At 42.0% G+C, this 27242-nt stretch overlaps 2 protein-coding genes across 3 annotated transcripts in view; one reads left to right on the top strand and one right to left on the bottom strand.

Annotated features, from left to right (window-relative positions):
- Nucleotides 1-961: 961 nt before the first annotated feature.
- Nucleotides 962-10874, bottom strand: LOC110501650 (FA complementation group B). Its single transcript, XM_021579355.3, has 9 exons — nt 10081-10874; nt 8844-9834; nt 8614-8769; nt 8372-8464; nt 8059-8187; nt 7758-7921; nt 3298-3695; nt 2842-3082; nt 962-2615 (listed from the first exon to the last, which is right to left on the bottom strand). The coding sequence occupies exons 2-9, from the start codon at nt 9768-9770 to the stop codon at nt 2198-2200; spliced, it is 2526 nt and encodes an 841-aa protein (XP_021435030.2). The 5' UTR covers nt 9771-9834; nt 10081-10874; the 3' UTR covers nt 962-2197.
- Nucleotides 10875-27242, top strand: part of LOC110501651 (motile sperm domain-containing protein 2) — a 33044-nt gene continuing 16676 nt past the window's right edge. Inside the window, exons 1-9 of one of the 2 annotated variants that reach the window (XM_090215846.1) lie at nt 10875-11100; nt 11837-11989; nt 13001-13087; nt 13271-13425; nt 14867-14927; nt 15144-15182; nt 15299-15423; nt 15680-15850; nt 26127-26248. In XM_090215846.1, the coding sequence (XP_090071972.1) occupies nt 11013-11100; nt 11837-11989; nt 13001-13087; nt 13271-13425; nt 14867-14927; nt 15144-15182; nt 15299-15423; nt 15680-15850; nt 26127-26248 (1001 nt within the window). In that variant the 5' untranslated portion in view covers nt 10875-11012. Of the gene's footprint in view, nt 11101-11836; nt 11990-13000; nt 13088-13270; nt 13426-14866; nt 14928-15143; nt 15183-15298; nt 15424-15679; nt 15851-20366; nt 22868-26126; nt 26249-27242 lie in introns of those variants that run through there. The other variant, XM_090215847.1, reaches the window with a different exon arrangement.

Here is a 27242-nt window from a genome sequence, read left to right as displayed (position 1 = left end):
CAACATTACTGAGTACCATTCTCCATATTTTCAAGCATAGTGGTGGCTGCATAATGTTATGGATATGCTTGTAATCATTAAGGACTAGGGAGTTTCAGGACAAAAAAGAAAACGGAGCTAAGCACAGTCAAAATTATACAGGAAAGCCTGGTTCAGTGTGCTGTACCACTGGGTGATGAATTCACTTTTCAGAAGGACAGTAACCTAAAACACAAGGGCAAATCTACACTGGAGTTGCATACCAAGAAGAGAGCAAATTATCCTGAGTGGGCGAGTTACAGTTTTGACATAAATCTGCTTGAAAGTCTGTCAAGACTTGAAAATTGTTATCTAGCAATGACCTACAACAAATTTGACAGAGCTTGAATAATTTTTTTAAAATAATGGGCAATGATTGTACAATCCAGATTTGCAAATCTCTTCGAGACCTAGCCAGAAAGACTCACAGCTGTAAGTACTGACAAAGGTTATTCTAACATGCATTGACTCTGGGGTGTGAATTCTTATGCAAATACATTTTTATTTTTTTTAACTGTCATTATGGGGTATTGTGTTTAGATGGATGAGATGTTTGTTATTTATTTTGTCCATTTTTAATTCAGGCTCTAACAAAACATTTTCACAAAGGGGTGTGAATATTTTCTGAAGGCACTGTATGCTGCTGTTCTGCTACTTCAGTAGAAATAAAGCACCATTGGTTTTGAGGTGCTAATAAAAGGAAGTGAAACTATTTACTTGTGAAGCGCCATAACCGATTAGGCTGAGCCCCTTCTCGAAACAGAAACTTCTGTAGAGGGAGCAATGCTCCACCCCATCAATGCTGACTTAAATGAAGAACAAGCTTGAAGAACTGAGAAAATAATAAAAAAATGGGCAGATATTGTACATACCAGGTGTGGAAAGCTCTTAGAGACTTACGCAGAGAGACTCACAGATGTAATCACAGAGATACTTAAGTAAATGAGATTTCAGTATTTAATTTAATACATTTTAAACAATTTCTCAGAACGTTTTCACTTTGTCATTATAGAGTGTAGATGGATGAAACAAATCATATTTAATCAATTTTGAATTGAGGCTGTAACAAAATGTGGAATAAGTCTAGGGGTATGAACACTTTTTTTAAAATGGACCGTACATCTGAGGAACTATAGGTACAGGCAGGTTTACAGTATGAGAGATTAACATAATAATTACAGTAACCTACAGGGTGAATTGCATCTCAGGTTTGTAACTTCTCATTACCAATGACAACGCATAAGGTAGCACTCAGTTCAACATGGCATAAGACAGTGATCATCTGGACTGAATCTCAACATTTCATTGATAACAGGAACATACAGAATATTAGAAACCAAAAGAAGGTAACAAGACAATCCTGTAGAAGGCATAGAAATAAAAAAGAACTACTGCACTACCGTGGCCAGTTTATTAGATACACCATTCACGAAAATGGTTCACTCCTACAGTGAGTCACGTGGCTGTGGCTTGCTATATAAAGCAGGCAGACAGGTATTGAGGCGTTCAGAAACTGTTCGATTGAACATTAGAATGGGCAAAACGAGTGATCTAAGAGACGTGGTATGATCATCAGTGCCAGGCGCATCGGTTCCAGTATCTCAGAAACAACAGTGTCTAGGGTTAACCGAGAATGGTGCGACAAACAAAAAAAACATCCAGTGAACGGCAGTCCTGTCAGCTTGTTGATGAGAGGTCGAATGAGAACGGCAAGAATCGTGCCAGCTAACAAGCGGGCCACAAACAGGCAAATAATGGTGCAGTACAACAACGGCATCTCGGAATTAACAACTTGTCGTTCCTCGTCACAGATGGGCCATTGCACCAGACGACCACACCGGGTTCCTCTCCGATCAGCTAAAAACAAGAAGAAGTGGCTCCAGTGGGCACTCGATCACCAACACTGGACAACTGAAGAGTGGAAGAACTTTGCCTGGTCCGACTAATCCCGGGTCCTGTTGCGTCATGCTGATGGCAGAGTCAGCATATGGCGTAAATAGCATGAGTCCATGGCCCCAACCTGCCTGGTGTCAATGGTATAGGTTGGTGGCAGTGGTATAATGGTGTGGGGAATGTTTTCCTGGCACCCGTTAGGTCCCTTGATACCAATTGAGCTACGTTCCCATGAACCGAAGAATTTGGGCTGGCCACTTAGTGTGCATGTCAATGCATTGCAAGCCTAAATTAGTGTCTGTGTCTCTAGGATGGCAGCTACATCTCCTTCCAGCTGTACCTGGGTTAGGCTCTGGGTCAACCTGCGATAGCGCTCCACGCCCACCAGGGGGCTCAACAGCCTCCTGCTCCTCTCCTTGTCCCGCTGCCACTCCTCCCTGCACCTCTGGAGTCCCTCAGCAGAGCCTGGATCAGGGGGCTCCATCTTCTTCACTCCACTGCTCTTCTTCACCTCCTCCATCTCCTCTTCCTCGCCATGGAGCAAAGACGACACGCCCTGTTTGAGTGACAGTACCTCTTTCTCCAGGGAATGGGCCAGTCGTGGTACCGTCCCGTCTCCTCCCCCCTGCCTGAGGCGCAGGATGGAGCAGGATGCTGGCAGGAAACCGAACAGGGAGTCGAGGAACTGCAGCACCTTGAACTGGCTACAGGTAAACAATTATGTAAATATCATGAGAGATGTATTATTTGTGTTTAATCTGTATCGAAACGCACTATACCATTGAAGTATTAGAGCGCCATTAAACGTTCCAGTATATTTGGATTAAGGAACATTCATGCATGGCCCACCACTAAGTAATTTAATCACTCGTGCATGATTTCCTAATTCGTTGAACATATCAAACTCCATTGTAAGCAAAGATTAGCTACCTGCAGTGGACGGATAATTCTCCCTGGAAAGGTGTTTTGTGCTGCCAGTGAAACAGCATGACAGCAGATGGCCCAGCAGGATTGGCCAGTAGGTAGTGTGGGCTGATCTCTAGCCTCTCACAGGGAATGCTTGTCTGGATCCAGCCAGCCACATCACACAGGGTGTGGTCAGGAGAGTGGATCAGGAAGGTCCAGGCATCCAGCACAGCCAATAGGCTAAGCAGGTCTTCTCTAGCCTCATCTAGAGAGACAGGAAAGAAAATAGAATGCAATAGAATAGTGAACACTACATGCATACTGTATTAACTGTTTATTCAATGAGTAAGCAACACTATTATACTGTTAAGAAAAGACGTGAAGATGTCCACACACAAACGACTATCAATTATCATAAAGGGAGTTACAGAGCTCTTACTTATTGACCATCCACTGATATAAAAAGTGTCACAGTTTTACCTGTTGTGAGTTGACTGTTGGTCATCAGCTGGCGGTGGTGTTTGACCTGAATATCAATTTGGATTTGACCGCACTGGACCACTGTTGGTCCTGGAGCGGTTACAGAGGCCGAAGATCCCTGTCTGTGGACGTAATGGAGCATAATGGGGCATTTGACACTGCCAGAGGTCAGCAGAGGGGTCAGGTCAGTCATAGCGGTCACTGCCAGTCGGTGTGTGGCACGGGCTCCGCTGGCAATGGCCCGCCTGCTCCTCTTAGCCGCTGGCTCTGGGTGAGAGTAGGGAGACGGGGGGCTGGGTGTGGGGAACCAGGACGCTTGGCTGTGGGTCTGGATGACCGCAGGCGTCTGGCTCTGGCCTCTCTCTCTCAGGATGGATAAAGTAACACTCTCCGCTGAGCTGGAACAAAAATATATACACTGAACAAAAATATAAAACGCAACAATAAACATTTTATGAAGTTACAGTTCATATGAGGAAATCAGTAAATTGAAATAAATTAATTAGATCCCTAATCTATGGATTTCAAATAACTGGGAATACAGCTGTTGGTCACAGATACCTTAAAATAAACAGGCCTCACAATGAGCCTCAGGAGCACGTCATTGGTATTTCTGTGCATTAAAAATGCCATTGACAAAATGCAATTGTGTTCGTAGCTTATGCCTGCCCATACCATGACCCCACCATGGGGCACTCTTCACAACATTGACATCAGCAAACCGCTCGCCCACATGACACCATACGTCTTTATGAGGCTGGTTGGAAGTGGTAGAGAAGGTAGAGAAGTGAACATTAAATTCTCTGGCAACAGTTCTGATGGACATTTCTGCAATCAGCATGCAAATTGCACGCTCCCTCAAAACTTGAAACATCTGTAGCATTGTGTTGTGTGACAAAACTGCACATCAGTGTCCTTTTACTGTCCCCAGCACAAGGTGCACCTGTGTAATGAAAATTCTGTTTAATCAGCTTCTTCATATGCCACGCCTGTCAGGTGGATGGATTATCTCGGCAAAGGAGAAACACTAACAGGGATGTAAACAAAATTGTGCACAATATTTTTGAGAAATAAGCTTCTTGTGTGTATGGAACATTTCTGGAATCTTTAATTTCAGCTCATGAAACAAGGGACCAACACTTTACATGTTGTGTTTATAAATTTGTTCAGTGTATAACACGTCAGTAACAATCCCTTGGACACAGTAGGCTGCTGAACAGGGAATCAAATACATTTAGTATTAATGAAGTGAGTGAGCGAATAAATGAAAGACCAAAAGAACGCATGAAAGAACAAACAGATGAGTGATCTCAAACTGTCTGGAGAGCCTATGTACTACTTGAGCTGTACCAGTGCCATGTTAACCCACAGCAGCAGCACTGAGGGCCCCCAAGCAATTCCACCATAAGGATGATATTCTCCATCCTCAAGACATGCGCCCAAGTTAAAACAGAACAGGTGGCGCAACTTGGACTCTTGATTGCTCTGCGCTCCCACAGAAACCGCTCTGAGGGCTGTTGGAGAGTATGTTGCCATGGTGACCAGATAGGCATGTGGCTGCTGTAGAGTAATATCTCAAAGTCTGGAGAGTTATCGCCCGAGAGAGTAAGACTGGCTCCTAAAAGTAGCTCTTCTACAGGAGGCTGAGGCAAAGCAACTGGGTGGAAGGGAAGACATTATTGATATCCCTTCAGTCTTGCTTTGAGTGCACTTCACAGGCATAAACAGCATTTGATGTTACGTTTGTTTGCTAAATGTCCTCATAAATGCAATCATGATCTAAGTTGTATAAGTTCTGTGATATTAACTAGGTTTCCATCTCACTTTTTATGCGAGTGTCGACAAACCAAAATACGCTAGACAAGATGGAATCTTTTTGTGTCGGTACAATTAATTTTGCGAGAAATGGTGGTGGAAACGCCTTTATGCACACATATTGATACAATAACCATCATATCGAAGTAAAATTGGAGTCACACGATATTGTGTGTGATCCTCTCACTACAACTCGGAAAAGCATGCAGTTTATTAAGCTACAGATTAAATAAATTATGAAGTTCACAGGGTGGTGAAAGTACACAGCGATGAGCTTGATGCTCTTTTCCAATATTCTGGTGACATTATGATCTACGCTTGGCTGTCGTTTGACATAATAATAATCTTATCATGTAGGCCAGAGATTCCCAACCAAGGGGTACTTTAGAAGATTTGAGGTCATAGGACTACTGGTAAAATGCACGAGGGGGTAACCCCTAGCAGAGCAAAATTCAGTTGGTGGTACAGTAACGGACAAAGGTTTGGAACCACTGATGTAGGCTATACAGTGCCTTGCGAAAGTATTCGGCCCCCTTGAACTTTGCGACCTTTTGCCACATTTCAGGCTTCAAACATAAAGATATAAAACTCTATTTTCTTGTGAAGAATCAACAACAAGTGGGACACAATCATGAAGTGGAACGACATTTATTGGATATTTCAAACTTTAACAAATCAAAAACTGAAAAATTGGGCGTGCAAAATTATTCAGCCCCTTTACTTTCAGTGCAGCAAACTCTCTCCAGAAGTTCAGTGAGGATCTCTGAATGATCCAATGTTGACCTAAATGACTAATGATGATAAATACAATCCACCTCTGTGTAATCAAGTCTCCGTATAAATGCACCTGCACTGTGATAGTCTCAGAGGTCCGTTAAAAGCGCAGAGAGCATCATGAAGAACAAGAAACACACCAGGCAGGTCCGAGATACTGTTGTGATGAAGTTTAAAGCCGGATTTGGATACAAAAAGATTTCCCAAGCTTTAAACATCCCAAGGAGCACTGTGCAAGCGATAATATTGAAATGGAAGGAGTATCAGACCACTGCAAATCTACCAAGACCTGGCCGTCCCTCTAAACTTTCAGCTCATACAAGGAGAAGACTGATCAGAGATGCAGCCAAGAGGCCCATGATCACTCTGGATGAACTGCAGAGATCTACAGCTGAGGTGGGAGACTCTGTCCATAGGACAACAATCAGTCGTATATTGCACAAATCTGGTCTTTATGGAAGAGTGGCAAGAAGAAAGCCATTTCTTAAAGATATCCATAAAAAGTGTCGTTTAAAGTTTGCCACAAGCCACCTGGGAGACACACCAAACATGTGGAAGAAGGTGCTCTGGTCAGATGAAACCAAAATTGAACTTTTTGGCAACAATGCAAAACGTTATGTTTGGCGTAAAAGCAACACAGCTGAACACACCATCCCCACTGTCAAACATGGTGGTGGCAGCATCATGGTTTGGGCCTGCTTTTCTTCAGCAGGGACAGGGAAGATGGTTAAAATTGATGGGAAGATGGATGGAGCCAAATACAGGACCATTCTGGAAGAAAACCTGATGGAGTCTGCAAAAGACCTGAGACTGGGACGGAGATTTGTCTTCCAACAAGACAATGATCCAAAACATAAAGCAAAATCTACAATGGAATGGTTCAAAAATAAACATATCCAGGTGTTAGAATGGCCAAGTCAAAGTCCAGACCTGAATCCAATCGAGAATCTGTGGAAAGAACTGAAAACTGCTGTTCAAATGCTCTCCATCCATCCTCACTGAGCTCGAGCTGTTTTGCAAGGAGGAATGGGAAAAAATTTCAGTCTCTCGATGTGCAAAACTGATAGAGACATACCCCAAGCGACTTACAGCTGTAATCGCAGCAAAAGGTGGCGCTACAAAGTATTAACTTAAGGGGGCTGAATAATTTTGCACGCCCAATTTTTCAGTTTTTGATTTGTTAACAAAGTTTGAAATATCCAATAAACGTCATCCCACTTCATGATTGTGTCCCACTTGTTGTTGATTCTTCACAAAAAAATACAGTTTTATATCTTTATGTTTGAAGCCTGAAATGTGGCAAAAGGTCGCAAAGTTCAAGGGGGCCGAATACTTTCGCAAGGCACTGTACCTGCACTACATGTGCAAGCTGTTGCTAGAGCACGCATGCCAAGGCCAGAGTGTGAACATTCGCTATTTAAAAAGGCAACATTTTTAGGCAACAAGTAAACAAGTAAAAAGGCAACAAGTAATTTATGTGCATTAAGTCATTGCCTTTTGTCCGCAATAGTCAATTGGATTACACCACATCTTAAATGGTTGGGGGAATTGCTCGTTGGTAGGTAAAGAAATCTGGTCAGCCACTGTGGGATCTAACATCTGGTCAGTGGTTTTCACCAGGCAGGAACCATGCTTGACTGAGCCCATTAACACATACTACCATTACTTTAACACTGCCGCTATCATTACCATGCCCTCAGCTCCATAAAATGAAGATATCAATAAAATTAGAAGCTGCAAAATTCACTACTAACAATTGATGTTCAATGATACGTAGCTGAGGAAAATAAGATGCAATGTTCATAGGGCTCTCAAACGAGCTCACGTGACAGTGAAAATATCAACTGATATAGAGAAAGAAGTATATTTACATGGCACTCTCTGTGGATAGTATCACGCCCACAATCAAGCGGTCTTCAATGACACGGTGCCAAAGATTGTCCACTAGAGGTGGTGGCATCACCGGCATAACCTGCCTCTTCTCATGAATGGCCTCGTCCTCTGGCTCATCTTCCCATAGAGAAACAAGGCCTTCCTGTTAGAGAGGATCAAAGACTACAATCAACACCAATATGATAACAGTTACATACATCTGGCATATATTGAATTGTCATGTAAGAAAGATCATGACAATGTAAGAAAAATAAGCGTGACTAGGCTAATGACAATCACCTGCTCTGTCTGGGTGAGAATGTGTTCTCTTCCTGAGACCAGGTCTGTGAGGGCTTGGACTGACTGGCGTAGAACCCTCTCCTTCACCCTCACATCGCTCTGAAGATCCTGGAGCAAAGTCAGGCCACTCTAAAGAAACACAACATAGTGGAAAATAGCAACATGTTGGATAAACTAGAATATTGTTGCATCTGGACAATACACTCCAAACATGACAACTGTTAAATAATTTACGCATTGTTCTCATTAGCACCCAAATACACAACTACAGAATAACAGCTGTGATGTTGTTCTCCTGACTGTAATAATATACCTGTAGTCTGGACTGTAGAGCTTGGACAGTTAGGAGGTAGTTCTCCTGAGCTGTGTCAGATGCCTGCTGTCCTTCACTGCTCTCCTGTCCATGCTGAAACATACAATCTTTAAAGATCAGAATGGTACCTTTAGGCATTTGGTTTACAAAACACCGGATATGAACCTTGTTACATACACCATTTAGGGGTATAAGTTGGGTGTTATAAAACTGGTAAAGAAGAACAAATAGTAGTGTCTCACAGAATAGGTTGTCCCGCAGAGATCTGTGATGAGGAAAAGATCCACTGGATCCACAGGAGGGCTCTGGCTTCCAAAGACCAGCAGCATCTGATCTGTTCCACAGCTCAAAAAGTCATCCACATGTAGGGAGGTCACACCTGACCAGCATGATGCTACCTGAGGGAGACAGAACAGGGCCATGAGAATTATACAATAAGCATGATAGCTCACCCAAAATAGCAGAACAATACCTGAAAAGTATCTTTCCACACTGCACAGACATGTCCATCGTTGAAATAGATGGCAAACAGACATCCATTGCGTCCAGTGTTGACCATCTGAATGTGTTGAGGTTCTTCAAAGGGAAGCAGACATACCTCAATGGGAATGCCATTCTCAAAATACACCAATTGCTTTTTACTGGTCGCTGCCACCACAGTTGATTTCAACACACTGTTCACCTCTTCAGCGGAGATCACAAATACACACTGTGTGATGGAACTATAGGCATGAGGTAAGATCAGATCTGCATTAAATACTTGTCCGTCCTCTACAAAATAACCCATGGTTTTGCTTCCGCCTGGAGCGTCCAAATGATCTTTCAGGCATTCTTTTGATTGTGTTTGGTAACCTAGTATGAATATTTTTCTTTTGTTGAGAGGAAACTCAACAATACAATTCAGAGAGAGCTTGATAGGTATTTGTCTAACTTCACCTGCCTGCAGTGACGTGTAGAAGACAATGCCAGCATGGCTCCATAATACGGTAGGGCCTTGCAAGATAGTAACGTTGTCTTTCATTCGGTATGGCAGTTTAAACTCCATATGTGGCTCTAATCTATTTGAGATGCTCAGAGTGAGAAGGCTGTACTTGAAGACATTTCCCTTCTTGCTCTGTATCAGTAAAATGCATGGCGAAGTGACTCTGTTTTTCACATGTAGGGCAAAGGTGCATGCCACTATATCAACATTAGATGAACTCTTTCTGTTGATGACAGCCATACCACCATTCCCCTTTAAGAAAGTGCAGCCATCCCGTTGAAATGTCAGTCTGCTAAAAGCCAATTCTGATCCTCTTCGACTTTCGCCATCTCTGGGATTGGGGAGTTTGCACTGAAATGTGAGAATATCACCATGGAAGGAGAGCAGCTTCGTGTGTTTGGGACTGTCATGTGTCATTGTGGTACTTTTATCCACAGTAGGATGAGTTCAGCAGGTGTCCTCTGTGTCCCCTCTTCGTCACCTGAAAAGTATATGCACATGATTCTAGTTGAGTTTAACTTGTCTAGCTAACGTTAGCTAAGTTAGCTTAATCAGCTGACTGAAATACTCAGCTGGTGTACTGTAGTTATAGTAGCCAGTTACTGTAACGTTAGCTAGTTAACTTACTTGCACTAAACCCCAAAATTGCACCGAACAAACATGTAGTTAACTAGCTAGCTACGTGATTTCGAGATACAATTATGAAAGATGAACCGGTGATGCTTACCTGCAGTTATGGGGCAAAAGTTTGTCAAATAGTTAGCTATCAAATATTCACTGTCAAAACATCGCGCCAGCACTCAGTCAAGGTGCCCTTGATTCATGTCGCCTGCGTAGAAGATGGGTGGAGTGTTTCATGGCCAATTACCAAAATGGTTGATGTGGTTATATATATATATATATATATATATATATATATACAAGTCTCATATAAAGTTCTCAACCCTACAAGCTCATCCGGCGAAGCACGTGACCCAAATCTAACGCTTTCAATTACGTAACAAACTTTGCATTGTGGGATAGCCAGTCTTGTTTCCAACAACATACTCGTGAACAGTTGTCGCATTCAAAACAACTGGTAACTCGGAAAACTCCGACTCCCGACTTCAGTGCGCTCATAACCACTGGGAACCCTGGAGAAAAAAACGAGCTCCAACTGGGAAATATCGTATTGGACTGCTCATCCAACATGGAATCTCTGGAACTCCGAATTTCCGAACTGAAGTTCACTGACGTCATGATTTGACCTTTTTTTCCCCCGAATTCCCTGTTGTCTTGAAAGCACCAAGGATAAACTATTGTTTACGTGCTTTGTCATCAATGCTTACGTTGAAGACGCTTGAATTAATCCATGCAATGTTCTATACATTTGCATAAATGGACCTGAGATATCATATACCTATGTATATATTTGACGAGCTTGCCAAGAGTAAAAATGGCAACATATATTGTATATCAGTGGGTAGTACTGATTCATCTATCAACTTCCATGTAGCCACACTAGCCACCACAGAAGCAGTCACTTGAACAGAGTCACTTGAACATGGCGGAAGTTGGGCAGCTCGAATCAGAGCAGGTAGCACACCAGCTCATTTTAGCAACAAGATTACATATATTTTGCTTGGCTATTTGTTATGATAATATTCATTAACATTAAACATGGCAAACGTATCTCTCTTACAACAGGACATTATTGAGAAGAAAATTGAGGAGACAAAACAGAAGTTCAAGAATGATTACGTCCAAGGTAAGTAAGTGCCTGTTAACAGTCCAGTTAGCTAGCTAGCAAAATAACATTTGACACAACACCCCATAATCTAGCTACTGTAACGGATAACATCATTCGCTAACTAGTTAGCTAAAAGCCAAAAAGCTCTGCGCTGTTCGATTTCAGTTCATCAATCTAGTTTACTTAGCTAGTTAACGTTACCTATTTGACTGAGAAAAGATCATACTTTTGAAATAGTAGCCTGATGCCATATGTTCAGATGTGCCACTTGTAAACAATAATTATCATAGTAATCATCATCATACCTATTCAGTTTCTGACAGATTGTTCTGATACATTAATTCATTGATGAATGAATATTGATTTGCCTACTGGCAGTGACATGTCTGTGGTCACACCATTATAATGTAAACTTGTTTTTTTTTTGTAATAGAAAAACCTGTTATTTTCAGTAGCCTACTTGAGGTGAAAACTATACTATACCTTTCAGTCCCCTGATAAGCGTTCTTGAAAGACCAATCCCTCTTTGAAAGAACACTTGTTTCCTAAACAGCTACATTTAGTAAATGAGGTAGCTGAAGTAGCAAGGCACCCCTGTTTTGTTTTACATACAGTAGGCTAATTGCTGTCTGCACTCTATGGTAGGGTCTTGTCGCAAAAGGTTAGAAGCAACAAACTCATAGGTGTGTTTTTGGAGTAGGTATTCAGTTTATATATGAGTAATATAAATTGTTAATTTCTCTATCCCTCACAGAATCGGACAAATATGACTCCAGAGATGTGGACAGGCTACAGAAGGATGACGCTCTGGTGGAGGCATACCTGACATGGCGACAATACTCTGTGGACGATGCCTTGAAAATGATTGACGATAGTTTCCTGTGGAGGAAAGAATTTGGTTTAAATGGTGAGGAGACCATTGCAGGTGTCCTTTTTTTCTGGGATTAAAGAAGGGAAAGGAAGTGACACTGTCAATAACCACATTTCCATCCACAGTTTTTATGCGAGTACCATACCAAGTCATACCATTATAAGAAGTTTCGGTACAATTTCGGTACAATTTCATAAATGCCGACCGATAATCTGTTTGTTAGACATGGTGGGATTGAGTCGCAACAAAATGGAATTTAGCATTGCATATAAATGTTCGGAATGACACTTTCATGTGTACAACATCTAAAGACCTACATCACTATACTGAGAGCTTTGCTGTTTCTAAAAGGACATATTTGGGTGTTTTTGGAGCCTTTGTTCATGTTAATCTGTGGCCCCCATACTGCAAGTGTGGTAGGTTTCTCAAAACCAAGTTAAATTACGAAAAAAGTGTCTGGACCCTTCTATAACATGCCATTTGCATCAAATAGAGATTTGGTTGTAAAAAGTAAACTTCTCCTTTTAAGGTTGTGTAGAAAACAGGAACAACACACATTCTACACTCTGCTAAAGTAGTGTCCTAACTATATTCAAATACAGGCAAGTTATAAAGAGCATTTTTATGTAGGCCTATCAGTATTACCACACTGTGACGATTCATCAGTAGCTGTTTTGTGTGCCATTGTGGGATAGATTCTTGGCCTTCTCTCAGAGAAAGGCTTCATAGTCCATCCGTACAAGCCGGAGACAATCTTCTATAAGCCTCACTGGTAAATTGCTGCATTTTAGTCATTCAATTACAGGGTTTTAATCCAGCCAACAGTCAGTTTGTTAAATCGGCGTCATGCAGAAATTGGATTTACAACTTCTGATATGAGTTATTGTCACTTGTTGACATGTTTTGTCAGTCTTGAATAGAAGAGAGGAGTTAGGAATACTTTGGTTTTTAAGATGATTATTTTGGCCAGTAATTGTTCCTATTATGAAACATTCTTATTGAATGGCCAAGAAAGTTTTTGGCCATGAAAGTTTTGTCTTATTTCAGACCTCACTGAGAGCAGCATTCCAAAGTGGATGTTTGAGACGGGGGCTGTCTTCCTCCACGGCTACGACAAGGAAGGCAACAAGCTCTGTATGTTGATTCAATATGCTCATACGGTACCATATGTATAATATATTTCTCTAATAATTGCTCACTGACACAATATTTATACCCCTTACAAAAGGATACAAAATATGTTCAGTCATTGTTCTTTAATACGTTTGCCACATATGTTGAGATTATTGAAGGCAATACCTTTGTCTGTGTTTTCAGTCTGGTTCAAAGTCAAGCTACATACCAAGGATGCAAAGACCATCATGGACAAGAAGAAGTATGTTGCCTTCTGGCTGGAGCGCTATGCTAAGAGAGAGCCAGGGATGCCACTGACTGTTGTGTTCGACATGGCTGATTCAGGGATCAGCAATATCGTGAGTGGACACTTATCTGTATGATTAACATTGTAGTCATTTCATGTATTTGTCACCTGCCCTTATTATTTGATAGTGTTTGAAGAATCACTGTAATTTCATCCATTGCTACAGTACATCAATAGCTCTGGTTTCAACCAATATCACTGTTGATCCACTCTACATAGGTTAAAGGCGGGCTTTATTTTTGTTAATTTTTGTCCTCATAATTAAACATGTTTGCCCCCTTTTCAAAAAGATGTGGCCTAACTCTGTGGGTGGTTATGAGTGTCATTGAAGACCCGGTGTGCATCCTAATTTTGCTTGCTGTTTGAGCCAGGGACTTGGAGGGATTGATGCTCTTCAATGCTTAGCACGTTGGAGATTAAAGTGACCTTTAAATCCGTTTGGTCAATCCAAATCGACTGACTACCTAATCCATAGACTGACTGTCTGTCAGAGCCTCCAGGCAGGCACTCACCTCTCAGTCAGTCAGCTTGCTTCACAGGCCAAACTCACTCCTGGAGAAATGCACCAATTAAACACACACGAGCCAGAGAGAGAATAAATAACTTCACAAAACCCAAATATGAAATGTGTGGATTAGTAGATCATTTTGGGAAGCAGTCTTAATGAAGTTTTCGGAAATAGCCCACTGTGTGGGGTGGAACAGGCCTAGCCAGTGTTATCTCATTAACTTTAAAAAATGTGTCTGTAGGGGGTGGGATCTAGACAGGCTCCTCCTAAGGGTATGACTAGATTGATAGTGTTGTCTGACAATAATAGGCCAATATGGTAATGGAAACATGACTGAGTGAATTGTCATGAAGGAGGCTTTTAAGGTAGCTGTAATCCATTCAACTGACTGGAGAGTTTTAGATACCGGTAGTCTCGTGTGTTTGTATGAATTCAACCTTTGTCCTTGTTTCAGGAGACTCAGGACAGATGGCATTGGTTTGTTTGGAGGACACGTGCACACACGAAAAGGAAACCTCTGAGTTTCCAAGCTGTCCGTAGTTATCGCAGCCAAGGCTTGATATGGAGAGCGACTTTATACAACCTTTTAATCAAGGTTCCTCAATCATACAGTAAACAACCAAACTGCAATGTGTCAGCAAATACTGTGATTAATACAATCAGCGCAATGCAAGTAGACTAGCCTTTGCCTTAGTTATGGTGGTTCATGGGGTGCCTGAATTATATTTCATATGATTGAGTTGAGGGAAGGTGTTTGAAAGTATGAAATGGATTGGCTACAGCTCTGTTCAGTAGAACTTGTGACAAAGTTTCAATGGTGGTGATTTGGGTCAATGCACAGCTTGCGGCAGTAAATATCTTAGGCTGAGCAAACAATTTCCCTATTGAAAACCCATAAAACGTCTTTGCTAGTCAAAGCCTGCTTTGAGGCTGTATAGCACTGTACTTTCTGAGTTGTGTTCATTTACTTTTTTTTCTTTTTCAGGACATGGATTTTGTGAAGTATATCATTAATTGCTTCAAAGTGTATTATCCAAAGTTTCTATGTAAGTATATAAAAAGTGTAACAATATGGGTTTCATTCACGAGTTGATCGATCAGCTTTGTATGACACAGATGGCCTACATAATTAGTATTATCATTGACACGCATTGTGTGAAATTAGTTTTAATAAATGGATTTAAAACAACGCACATGGCATCATATGATTCTGTGTTGTGGCCTTGTTACCTCTCAGATATGGTTTTATCTTGTCATTTCAGCCAAAATGATCATTGTTGACATGCCATGGATCATGAATGGTGAGTCATGTAGTTATTCAAAATATTTGCTAGTACCCATAAGGAACCAGTCTTTATGATTGAATCGTAGTTTGGACTTCGTAGTTGGGACACCGTTGTTTTTTTGTTTTTTTCAGCTGCATGGAAGATTGTGAAGACATGGTTGGGTCCAGAAGCCATCAGCAAGCTCAAGTTTGCATCCAAAAACGAGATCCAGACGTTTATTGACCCTGAGTACCTCCCTCTTCACATGGGTGGAATGGTATATACCTGCAGTAATTAACTCACTGAAGATGGCAGTGACGCTGTCCATTGATTTACCTGGCTGCATACATTTTCATCTTACTATCTCATCTGATGAATTCCCTTTTTCAAATGTCAACATTTTACAGGTTTTGCATCTATTCCTCCGCTCACTTTTCATGAGAAAATGTGCCTAGCCTGTGACTAATCAATATTTGGCCATTATCACATTACTTCGGATGGTTGACCTAATACTATCTCTGAATTCATTTCAGGACCCCTTCAAATACAGCTATCCTCCCCTTCCTGACGATGACTTCCAAACACCCACCTGTGAGAACGGACCAATCGTCAGCGAGGATGACAATGAGAGCAAGGAGGGCGAATCAGAGGGCAAGGAGTTGGAGTCAAGCTTCAGCTCTGAAGTCGCTGTCAAACCCAAAAAGGTACAAAGGCTCCCCTTTTATTTATCAACTCTGGTATTTTCTGTCCTCCTCTCTAAATGTAGGTACAGCAAGGAAGACAACATGCTCAGATACATTGTATATTCATGCTGTGGCTGCATCTAAACTCCTAATCTGGCTTAAATAGTTTTACTTATCCATTAGATTTTTAGAATTAGTACAAGATGTTGTCATGTTTCTAAGGTAGCCTGCCATTACATCTGATAATGGCTGCTGCTATTACTCATTAACAGTAGAGTGAATTTAGTTAGTATTTGCAGTGAGCTAAAATTGATTACTGACGGTTTAACCCTGCATGGGGTTCTCTTAGAAACAGCAGACAGATTTTATCTTTGTCATTAGCTCGAATTACCATTAAAGCACACCCTGTCCACACTCCGCAGTCAAATAAGACGTTAGAAGAAGTCCAGTCGAGTTACTCCTCACTTTGATGTGCCGTTTTACTCCCAGACCCTTTCATTTCTCAACGTTTAGTGTGAGATAACAGTATGTAATCGGGGTCCTCTGTGGAGAGAGCTGTGAATGGTTGAGGCGCTAATGCCCTGATTTGGCAGCTGTTAAGCTCCTCCTCATTGTCTCGGTCAAGGTGACTTCCCATGTCTCCAGCTGCAGCTTAATCCTTCCTGTCGACTGACTGACTGTACCCGCACATCGCAGTCCCACTCTCTGGATCTACCTCAGTCTCCCTCACTCAACCCATGGCTCCTCTCATCAGGCTATTGAGAATGTGTCAAGTCTGACTGGCGTCAAAGAAGCTCTTCCTAGCTGCGGTGGAGACCGCTTTTTCCCCGCATGCGTCGTTCAGCTAACCTGACTTCACAGCAGTGTTTAAAGCAGTTCCCAGAATACACCCGCGGGGCCTACTTTCTTTCTTTTGTGTTACCACTAATGGTTTTGTTGCCGGCCGGCCCTCGTGCAGCCAGGGCCCATCACAGAGACAACCTGCAGCTCTAGGCTTTAACACACCTCCACCATCTAGTTCTCTCTGCTGTCGTTAGGCTGCCGTACCCTAGCAACAGTCAGCACATCATTACTGGCATATGCTGCACACATTCCCCTCTTTCTCTTCCCTTGGGGTCTTCACTGTTCATCCACAGCACAATCTATTTAGCCTCTACTTTGTGTGACAAGCAAAACAAACACACATTGTAGCCTATGATATAGGCTACTGTCATTTCTGTCATATGAAGACTAGCCTGTATGAGTAGATCTACCTGTTTCATATTCTTTAGTGTAATGTCAACTGGATGGTAGTGCTGTGAAGTGTTGGGTGTTTATTGATGTAGCTCTCTGGGTGTAGCTGCGCTAGCTATGTGTCCTGTATTCCTGGCAGAGGGCTGTGTTGTCTCTACATTGTCAGACAATGGGGCGCTATGGCTATGCTGTGACTGTGCTGTGTCAAAGCAGACTTCTGTTGAGCCTTTAATTAGGCTTGGGTGATGTACTGTGGGAATTTAGAAATACCGATGGTATGATTTAAAAACAATATATATATCGGTATTTCTAAATTCCCACAGTATACGGTACATCGCCCAAGCCTAATTAAAGGCTCAACAGAAGTCTGCTTTGACACAGCACAGTCACAGCATAGCCATAGCGCCCCATTATCTGACAATATAGAGACAACACAGCCCTCTGCCAGGAATACAGGACACATAGCTAGCACAGCTACACCCAGAGAGCTACATCAATAAACACCCAACACTTCACAGCACTACCATCCAGTTGACATTACACTAAAGAATATACAGTGGGGCAAAAAAGTATTTAGTCAGCCACAAATTGTGCAAGTTCTCCCACTTAAAAATATGAGAGAGGCCTGTAATTTTCATCATAGGTACACTTCAACTATGACAGACAAAATGAGAGAAAAAAAATCCAGAAAATCACATTGTAGAATCTTTAATGAATTTATTTGCAAATTATGGTGGGAAATAAGTATTTGGTCAATAACAAAAGTTTATCTCAATACTTTGTTATATACCCTTTGTTGGCAATGACAGAGGTCAAACGTTTTCTGTAAGTCTTCACAAGGTTTTCACACACTGTTGCTGGTATTTTGGCCCATTCCTCCATGCAGATCTCCTCTAGAGCAGTGATGTTTTGGGGCTGTTGCTGGGCAACACAGACTTTCAACTCCCTCCAAATATTTTCTATGGGGTTGAGATCTGGAGTCTGGCTAGGCCACTTCAGGACCTTGAAATGCTTCTTACGAAGCCACTCCTTCGTTGCCCGGGCGGTGTGTTTGGGATCATTGTCATGCTGAAAGACCCAGCCACGTTTCATCTTCAATGCCCTTGCTGATGGAAGGAGGTTTTCACTCAAAATCTCACGATACATGGCCCCATTCATTCTTTCCTTTACACGGATCAGTCGTCCTGGTCCCTTTGCAGAAAAACAGCCCCAAAGCATGATGTTTCCACCCCCATGCTTCACAGTAGGTATGGTGTTCTTTGGATGCAACTCAGCATTCTTTGTCCTCCAAACACGACGAGTTGAGTTTTTACCAAAAAGTTATATTTTGTTTTCATCTGACCATATGACATTCTCCCAATCTTCTTCTGGATCACCCAAATGGTCTCTAGCAAATTTCAGACGGGCCTGGACATGTACTGGCTTAAGCAGGGGGACACGTTTGGCACTGCAGGATTTGAGTCCCTGGCGGCGTAGTGTGTTACAGATGGTAGGCTTTGTTACTTTGGTCCCAGCTCTCTGCAGGTCATTCACTAGGTCCCCCCGTGTGGTTCTGGGATTTTTGTTCACCGTTCTTGTGATCATTTTGACCCCACGGGGTGAGATCTTGCGTGGAGCCCCAGATCGAGGGAGATTATCAGTGGTCTTGTATGTCTTCCAATTCCTAATAATTGCTACCACAGTTGATTTCTTCAAACCAAGATGCTTACGTATTGCAGATTCGGTCTTCCCAGCCTGGTGCAGGTCTACAATTTTGTTTCTGGTATCCTTTGACAGCTCTTTGGTCTTGGCCATAGTGGAGTTTGGAGTGTGACTGTGAGGTTGTGGACAGGTGTCTTTTATACTGATAACAAGTTCAAACAGGTGCCATTAATACAGGTAACAAGTGGAGGACAGAGGAGCCTCTTAAAGAAGAAGTTACGGGTCTGTGAGAGCCAGAAATCTTGCTTGTTTGTAGGTGACCAAATACTTATTTTCCACCATAATTTGCAAATAAATTCAGAAAAAATCCTACAATGTGATTTTCTGGATTTTTTTTCTCATTTTGTCTGTCATAGTTTAAGTGTACCTATGATGAAAATTGCAGGCCTCTCTCATCTTTTTAAGTGGGAGAACTTGCACAATTGGTGGCTTACTAAATACTTTTTGCCCCACTTTATATATATATATATTGCGGCCCTTGTGTGCACTTCTGGTAATACCCTGGTATGGTACAGGAATGGTATGACAATCTGTATGCCACCAAACCCTACATTTAAGCCATTTGGGTAACCTGCACCACTTTTGTAGCTCACAGGGGACTCTGTACATATACACACACACACTCTTGCGTACACGCAGATACACAGACCTATTCTCCAGAGTGGCCCCGGCAGCTACGCGTCGCAAAGCTGCTCGCATGAGCCTCTTAAGCGCCTGGAGCCTAAAACGTCAAAGCCCCCATTGTAAATTAAGACCACATTAGTCATGCACAACAGATTTAGATTTACAAATGGACATATGCAAATGAGTGAGTAAATAAACATAGTTAGGGCTATCCAAAATCCTTGGGACATTCCTACCCCAAACCCGAACCTTATCACCTACCCTAACTTTAACCATAACCCTTACCTAATCATAAAAACTTTACATTTCAACTTCAGTGGGGTAGGAATGTCCCAAGAATCCCCGATAGCAAGGACCAATAGTTCACACCCAAACCCTTTCCTTGGAATGGCCTGCTGACGGTGTTGTAACATACAGACCTGGAGTCAAGCTACACACTCTGCTGTGGCATTGGAGTGTAGCTATGTATTCATGGTCAGGGAGGGTCAGCCTGCCTTGCGCAACCCTAGCGGGAACGGTATGGTTGGTGTATGGTTCAGGTATTTCTTTGGCATGATCAGGGAATGTCTTGTATTAGATTATAATAAATCAGGTTGGCAAACCAAAACCTGAGCCTCATCCAGTCTGTGTGTGGTTTTGTGTGTAGGCCTGTGTGATCGAGTGGTATGTGTGAATGAGTCCATCTATACACGCGAGTGAGCACAATGGTCTTTGTTGACTCTAACAATCTATTTAGGCTATTGGCTAATCTCTTGGTTTGCTGTGATTAAGGTTAGGGTCCTAATTCCAATCATGATATCCATTGCTTACAGTTTGTCTGTCTGCACACATTCTGCCGTCATGATCATGTTCTGCTACTCCTCTCTCTACATAAATATGGTCCTGCCTCCTGAATCAATACCAGTGTGTCTCAACAGTGTTGATACAGTAGCGTCCCAGAGCAATCAGCTAATTGCCTTTCTCTCTGTTTTGAACCAAGGGCTGGTTTTGGTAAGCCATTGTATGCTCTTAGCCTCACCAGCAGAAGTACTGAGTCCTGGAGAGTTCTGCAGTCTGAAAGGGCAGTCTGAGGGTTTTACTCATGTAGAATGTGTGAGTACCCCACCCTCGCCATCTAATCACCATCATCGACTCATTCAGCCTTTGATTGAATCCAAAATGGACCTGGATCAAACATTTCAAATTTGACCCCTACAATATGTTGCACTTTTTGGACTCCGTGAGATGATTTGGAATTTGATTATGTTTTTGAAGAGATTCATAGCCAATCAAGTAGGCTAAGATACATTACTCACAATAGTGCATCATAAAAGAAGAAAAGCTTTCCAACCTTGATGCCTGTCCCAGTGACCAGCTTTATATCATGGTGGTATTTTATCCAACTTGAGTGTTTTATCTTACTTAATGTAACATTAAGGAAGTTGTTTTTCTGTAGTGAAAAGAAAGGAAGTGTGCCAAGTGTATACATGCCTAAATGTATTGTACTGACCTTTTAATCCAAAACCATACTGTATTGTGTCATTACTGTTCAGTTCAAATGAGCTTTTAAAAAAAATATATATATATTTCACCGTTATTTAACCAGGTAGGCTAGTTGAGAACATGTTCTCATTTGTAACTGCGACCTGGCCAAGATAAAGCATAGCAGTGTGAACAGACAACACAGAGTTGGAGTAATGGAGTAAACAATTAACAAGTCAATAACAAAAAGTCTATATACATTGTGTGCAAAAGGCATGAGGAGGTAGGCGAATAATTACAATTATCTACTCTATTATAATGATGAATGTACTCATTGTTTATAATACTAGAGAAAGATAATTATACAGTCATACTACCACCAGCACTAACGTTTTTGGTATTTTTACCGCACTTACGTTAGCATATTTGCACTTACCTTATGACATATATATACCTGTAATTGCAAGACCTACCTCTGTGTATCGACACCGTTTCAAACGACGAGAGAGCAACTTTTCAAAAATCATCTGTATTGTGCCTTACTGTCAATAACCACTCCACAGCCCCGTCTTTCAAAAGTTATTTATCCGGATTCGGCTATCAGATAGGAGTCCCCATTCAAGTCAATGACTTGTCCGTTTAATTCAATATATTTCTATGCATTTAATCCTCTCGATAGGCGAAATCCAGATGTATAGCATTTCAAAAACTGTGCACAGATCGGACAGTCATTTCACGGTCTGCTTGGGGACGCTGCCGACAAATCATGTTATCAATTCAAGAATTTCATATGGGCTACATTTCTTAGACATTTCTGGATGTATGGAATTCATATTGTATCTGCTGCCTAGATCAGCCTTAGATCAGACGGTCCTTTTGAATTTCTAAATGTTTGTTCCCGACCCTATGTCATTTTTTGGGTGATTTCACATTTTAGCCAGTAGGATTAATATTAGATGTAATGGCAAAATGTAGATTTCCGCCTAAATAGAGATACCCAAAAGTAACTGCTATTTATGTGTAATTACATGATTCTGACATGCTAACACTTGGTATATTTGGAAAGAAGTAATCTGTGAGGAAATGATCAGAAGATAGATAGATAGTTACATAGTTCAGAGAACACAATCTCAAGCACACACAAAATGACTTATTTTATTTTGAAAGTGATCTTTCATTGACAAGCTATAAGTGAATTATTGATGCCCAGAGCTGGAAACGCATCAGGTGGCTTCCACAACATGTGAACAATATCAGAAGAAATATGGGATTGATAGACCTAACCACTAGAAATGGGCAGATGTGTTAGTAAGTGGTGTCAAGTGTGGTCACGGGACGTTTCCAAGTGTCGCTAAACCTCTCCACAGTGGCATATGTCTGTAAATGAGATAATACCAGTGCTATTACATATTTGCAATCCCTAAATGCACATTTTTCAGTCTAAAAACACAATTTATTCCATATAAACCTCACTCAAACATTGTATCGGTGTTATGGGGTATCCAGGGTACATTCAAGTGTCCTTCTCTCCAAAGTGTCTGAATGTGGCCATTAAGTCATTCATCATCAGATAATTGACAATAGGCTATATTTGTTCCTACCAACCTAAGGATTAATTTGATCCCCCCCCCCATATAGCTCAAACACAGACCAAATTGAATCTTACCTTGCAAGATGTTTGGTGAAAATGTTGTGTAAAATAAACATTTTAACTCTCGGGGCTGGTGATCAATAACGGTAGGTCAGAGTATTTTGATCCTGGTTTTGATTAACCAGAATGATAAACTGAACATTTTGTTTTTCACTGTTTGATTAACAGTTGATTTAGTTATGATTGTAACTCTTATGCAATTATTAGATAGTATTTAATCAACGGAAATGCTGTAGTTTTTTATTTATTCAACAGATTAGTCTCTGCCAGTCAATTATGCTCATGTACATTTCAACAGTAGCTAATTAATCCCTGTTGTGTATTGCACTTGATTTGAACACTGAATAAAAATAGACATTTCAGAAGCAGCTCAGTGTCTCTTGATGTCTTTATTGTGTCATCTGTGTGTGTCGCAGCGGCCTGGTGGAGGTGTGCGTGTGTGTTGCTTATCACAGTAGAAGACACACTCCTCATCTGACTCATTAGTGCTTGTACACGGATCACAGGCACACCCCAGTCACCTCTCATCCAACTCTCCCATCCTATCACATCTTCTCTCTCCTGCTGCACTCCCCCTCTCCCTATCTCCCATCTGGCTCACTCAAGCTGTGGGACTGGCCTTGGTAATATACTATAGAGGCCAAATTACGCTCGTCCCACCACAACTGACCTTTCACCTGTCTTTCCATAACTTTCTGCCAACGTTGAACAAACCATGTGTTCATATCGGCTGTTCTGTGGTCTCGTGAACTCATTGTGTGGGTGGGTGTATGAGGGAGGGAGTTGGATGTGGGCGAAAGTTTACGTTTATTGAAGTGAAAGTGCTGACTAGCCATGGGACCATGTGTTCTCACAGGACATGTGTTTGTAGGGTTCCTCTTCTTGTTGCCTCACTATACTGTGAACAAGGTTCAGGGGTTGTCATGGGGATTGATGTGTTTATTTAGGAAATGAAATGACCTGTCACACACACAGTCCCAAAATGTATTTAACTGATATAATTTGAAATAAATCCAATTTTATATCAGATTTGCTGAATACAACAGGTAGACCTTACCGTGTAATGCTTACTTAAAGCCCTTAACCAAAAAACGCAGTTAAATAAATAGTTAAAAAAATAAAAAATAAATAAAATTGAATACAAAAATATAATCAAATCAAAAAGTAACACCAAGAAAATGACCTAACAATAACGAGGCTATATACAGGGGGTACCGGTACCTCAATGTGTGGAGGTACAGGTTAGTCGAGGTAATTTGTAAAGTGACTATGCATATACAATAAACAGCCAGTAGCAGCAGTCCGGGTGGCCATTTGATTAATTGTTCAGCACTCTTATGGTTTGGGGGTAGAAGCTGTTAAGGAGCCTTTTGGTGCTAGACTTGGCGCACCGGTACCTCTTGCCGTTTGGTAGCAGAGAGAACAGTATGACTTGGGTGACTGGAGTCTTTGACAATTTTTTGGGCCTTCCTCTGACACGCCTAGTATATAGGTTCTGGATGTCAGGAAGCTTGGCCCCAGCGACGTACTGGGCCGTACACACTATCCTCTGTAGCGCCTTGCGGTCGGAGGCCCGAGCAGCTGCCATACTAGGCGGTGCTGCAACCGGTCATGATGCTCTCGATGGTGCAGCTCAAGACATTTTTCAGAACCTGGAGACCCATGCCAAATCTATTCAGTCTCCTGAGGGGGAAAAGGCGTTGTCGTGCCCTCTTCACAACTGTGAAGGGTTTGGACCATGATAGTTTGTTGGTGATGTGGACACCAAGGAACTTAACTCTCGACCCGATGTTAAAGGGGGCCTGTTTGGCCCTCCTTTACCTGTAGTCCACGATCAGCTCCTTTTGTCTTGCTCACATTGAGGAAGAGGTTGTTATGCTGGCACCACACTGCCAGGTCTCTGACCTCCTCCCTATAGGCTGTCTCATCATTGTCAGTGATCAGGCCTACCACCGTTGTGTGGTCGGCAAACTTAATGATGGTGTTGGAGTCGTGCTTGGCCACACAGTCATGGCTGAACAGCGAGTACAGGACGGTACTGTGCATGCACCCCTGAGTGGCTCCAGTGTTGAGGATCAGCGTGGCAGATTTGTTGTTGCCTACCCTTACCACCTGGGGGCGGCCCGTCAGGAAGTCCAGGATCCAGAGGCAGGTGTTTAGTCCCAGGGTCCTTAGCTTATTGATGAACTTTGTGGGCACTATGGTGTTGAATGCTGCGCTGTGATCAATGAACAGCATTCTCACATAGGTGTTCCTTTTGTCCAGGTGGGAAAGGGCAGTGTGGAGTGCGATTGAGATGCATCATCTGTGGATCTGTTTGGGCGGTATGCGAATTGGAGTGGGTCTAGGGTTTCCGGCATGATGGTGTTGATGTGAGCCATGACCAGCCTTTCGAAGCACTTCATGGCTACAGACTTGAGTGCTACAGGGCAGAAGTCCTTTTAGGCCGGTTACCTTCGCTTTCTTGGGTTCAGGGACTATGGTGGTCTGTTTGAAACATGTAGGTATTACAGACTCGATCAGGGAGAGGTTGAAAATGTCAGTGAAGACACTTGCCAGTTGGTCCGCGCATGCGTTGAGTACAAATCTTGGTAATCCGTCTGGCCTCGTGGCTTTGTGAATGTTGATCTGTTTAAAGGTCTTGCTCATATTGGCTACAGAGAGCGTGATCACACAGTCATCTGGGACAGCTAGTGCTCTCATGCATGCTTCAGTGTTACTTACCTCGAAGTGAGCAACAAAGGCATTTAGCTTGTCTGGTAGGCTTGCATCATTGGGCAGCTCGCGTCTGGGTTTCCCTTTTGTAGTCCGTAATAGTTTTCAAGACCTGCCACATCTGACAACTGTCAGAGCCTGTGTAGTAAGATTCAATCTTAGCCCTGTTTTGATGCTTTGCTTGTTTGATGGTTCGTCTGAGGACATAGCGGGATTTCTTATAAGAGTCTGGATTAGTGTCCCGCTCCTTAAAAGCAGCAACTCTAGCCTTTAGCTCGGTGCGGATGTTGCCTGTAATCCATGGCTTCTGGTTGGGATATGTACGTACGATCACTGTGGGGATGACGTTGTTGATGAACCTATTGATGAAGCCAGTGACTGAGGTGGTATACTCCTCAATGCCATTGGATGAATCCTGGAACATATTCCAGTCTGTGCTAGCAAAACAGTCCTCTAGCGTAGCATCCGCATCATCTGACCACTTCTGTATTGAGCGATTCACTGGTAATTCTTGCTTTAGTTTTTGCTTGTAAGCAGGAATCAGGAGGATAGAATTATGGTCAAATTTGCCAAATGGAGGGTGAGGGAGAGCTTTGTATGCGTCTCTGTGTGTGGAGTAAAGGTAGTATAGTTATATAAAAAACAAAAACAAAATTGTATTTTTCTTCTTTTTTTTCTCTGGTTGCACATGTGACATGCCGGGAGAAATGAGGTAAAACTGATTTGTTTGCCTGCATTGAAGTCCACGGCCACTAGGAGCGCCGATCTGGATGACTATAGTTAAGCATTTAATAGTTTTATTTAGAAATGAATAAATATTACTTATGAGAATATGTATCTTTTAGAACACCTCTCCAAACAAAGCACTTAGAATGATGCACTGATGAATGATCAACTGTTGTCTTGTTTCAGGTGTATTTCTCTGAGGAGAGTCTGAGCAGTCTGAAGCTGGATGACAACGACAAAGGAGACTGTCGGACGAAGGGAGCTAGGAAGCCACTGACCACATTCAAGGGCCCTCTTCTAAACGTCAGGTATTCTCTTAGTCTTCTCTTGCTGAATATCAAATCAACCCTTACTCGCTAGGCACTCCTGTATCTCGGAAAGTATTGAAAATGTATAAGCAATATGCTAATTCTTTCACTTTGCCTTCTGGGTGGAATTTTCACCATATTGTTTATCCAATAGTTGCAGATATACAAGAGTTTCTAGAAAGTCAGGAGGGACTAGGGTTTGATTTGGAATTCAGCATCTCTCAGCTGCACTCAATGCTTAAAGAATAGTAGGACTATTAGCACAGTGACTAGGCTGTAGCTAATCCATATCCACATGGGAAGGATTTGAATGGGTTGTAGAGTTTAGGATGAATGTGTTTTTGACACTCAAGCCCAGAGACAGATATCAATATGTTTGCACCTGGATGGATCGATTGATCTTGTAGTATTTGAACAGAAATAAAGGATGCCTGCGATCAATAGTGCATTGCGTGGAAATCAGTTGGTGCAGTTAATTACTGTGATATTCAATAAAATTAATTGCTTGATCATACCGACTATTACTTCCCATATTAACCAAGGAGCAACCAGTAGTCCCCATGCAAATTGGATGGCTAAATGAATGTGGCATTAGTGATCGAGTGACAATTTTGTGCAAAACATAGTTCAAGGTCATTCTGTTACCTAATTGTACTCTTTTGTGTTGAAGCTGATGTATCATTTATCTTGAGGCTGATTATAGAGTGCAATTATTCAGGGTTCTATGTTATTTGAAAGAACTTTGTCTTTCCTAATCATTTTATAAGAATTTGTTGACTTAAGGTGACCTGTATGGGGTGCTGTTGAGGTTGACTTCAGGTACAGTACTTGTGAGCTACCTCCATTGATGGCTATTTTGATGTCAAATCAGATCATCGCTCTTTTCCCTAGTCATTTCTGTCGAGTTCAGTTTTTTGGAGAGCTGACACTTTGATGTGAGATTTGACAGCTCAGGGCTACGTATTAGATGCAATTATGTCTCTGAGCTGTGTTA

This window comes from Oncorhynchus mykiss, chromosome 22 (genome assembly GCF_057628025.1).
Source record: "Oncorhynchus mykiss isolate SJ-2025 chromosome 22, ASM5762802v1, whole genome shotgun sequence".
In the NCBI taxonomy this organism is placed as follows: Eukaryota; Metazoa; Chordata; class Actinopteri; order Salmoniformes; family Salmonidae; genus Oncorhynchus; species Oncorhynchus mykiss.
This window is presented reverse-complemented; position numbering and strand designations above follow the sequence as displayed.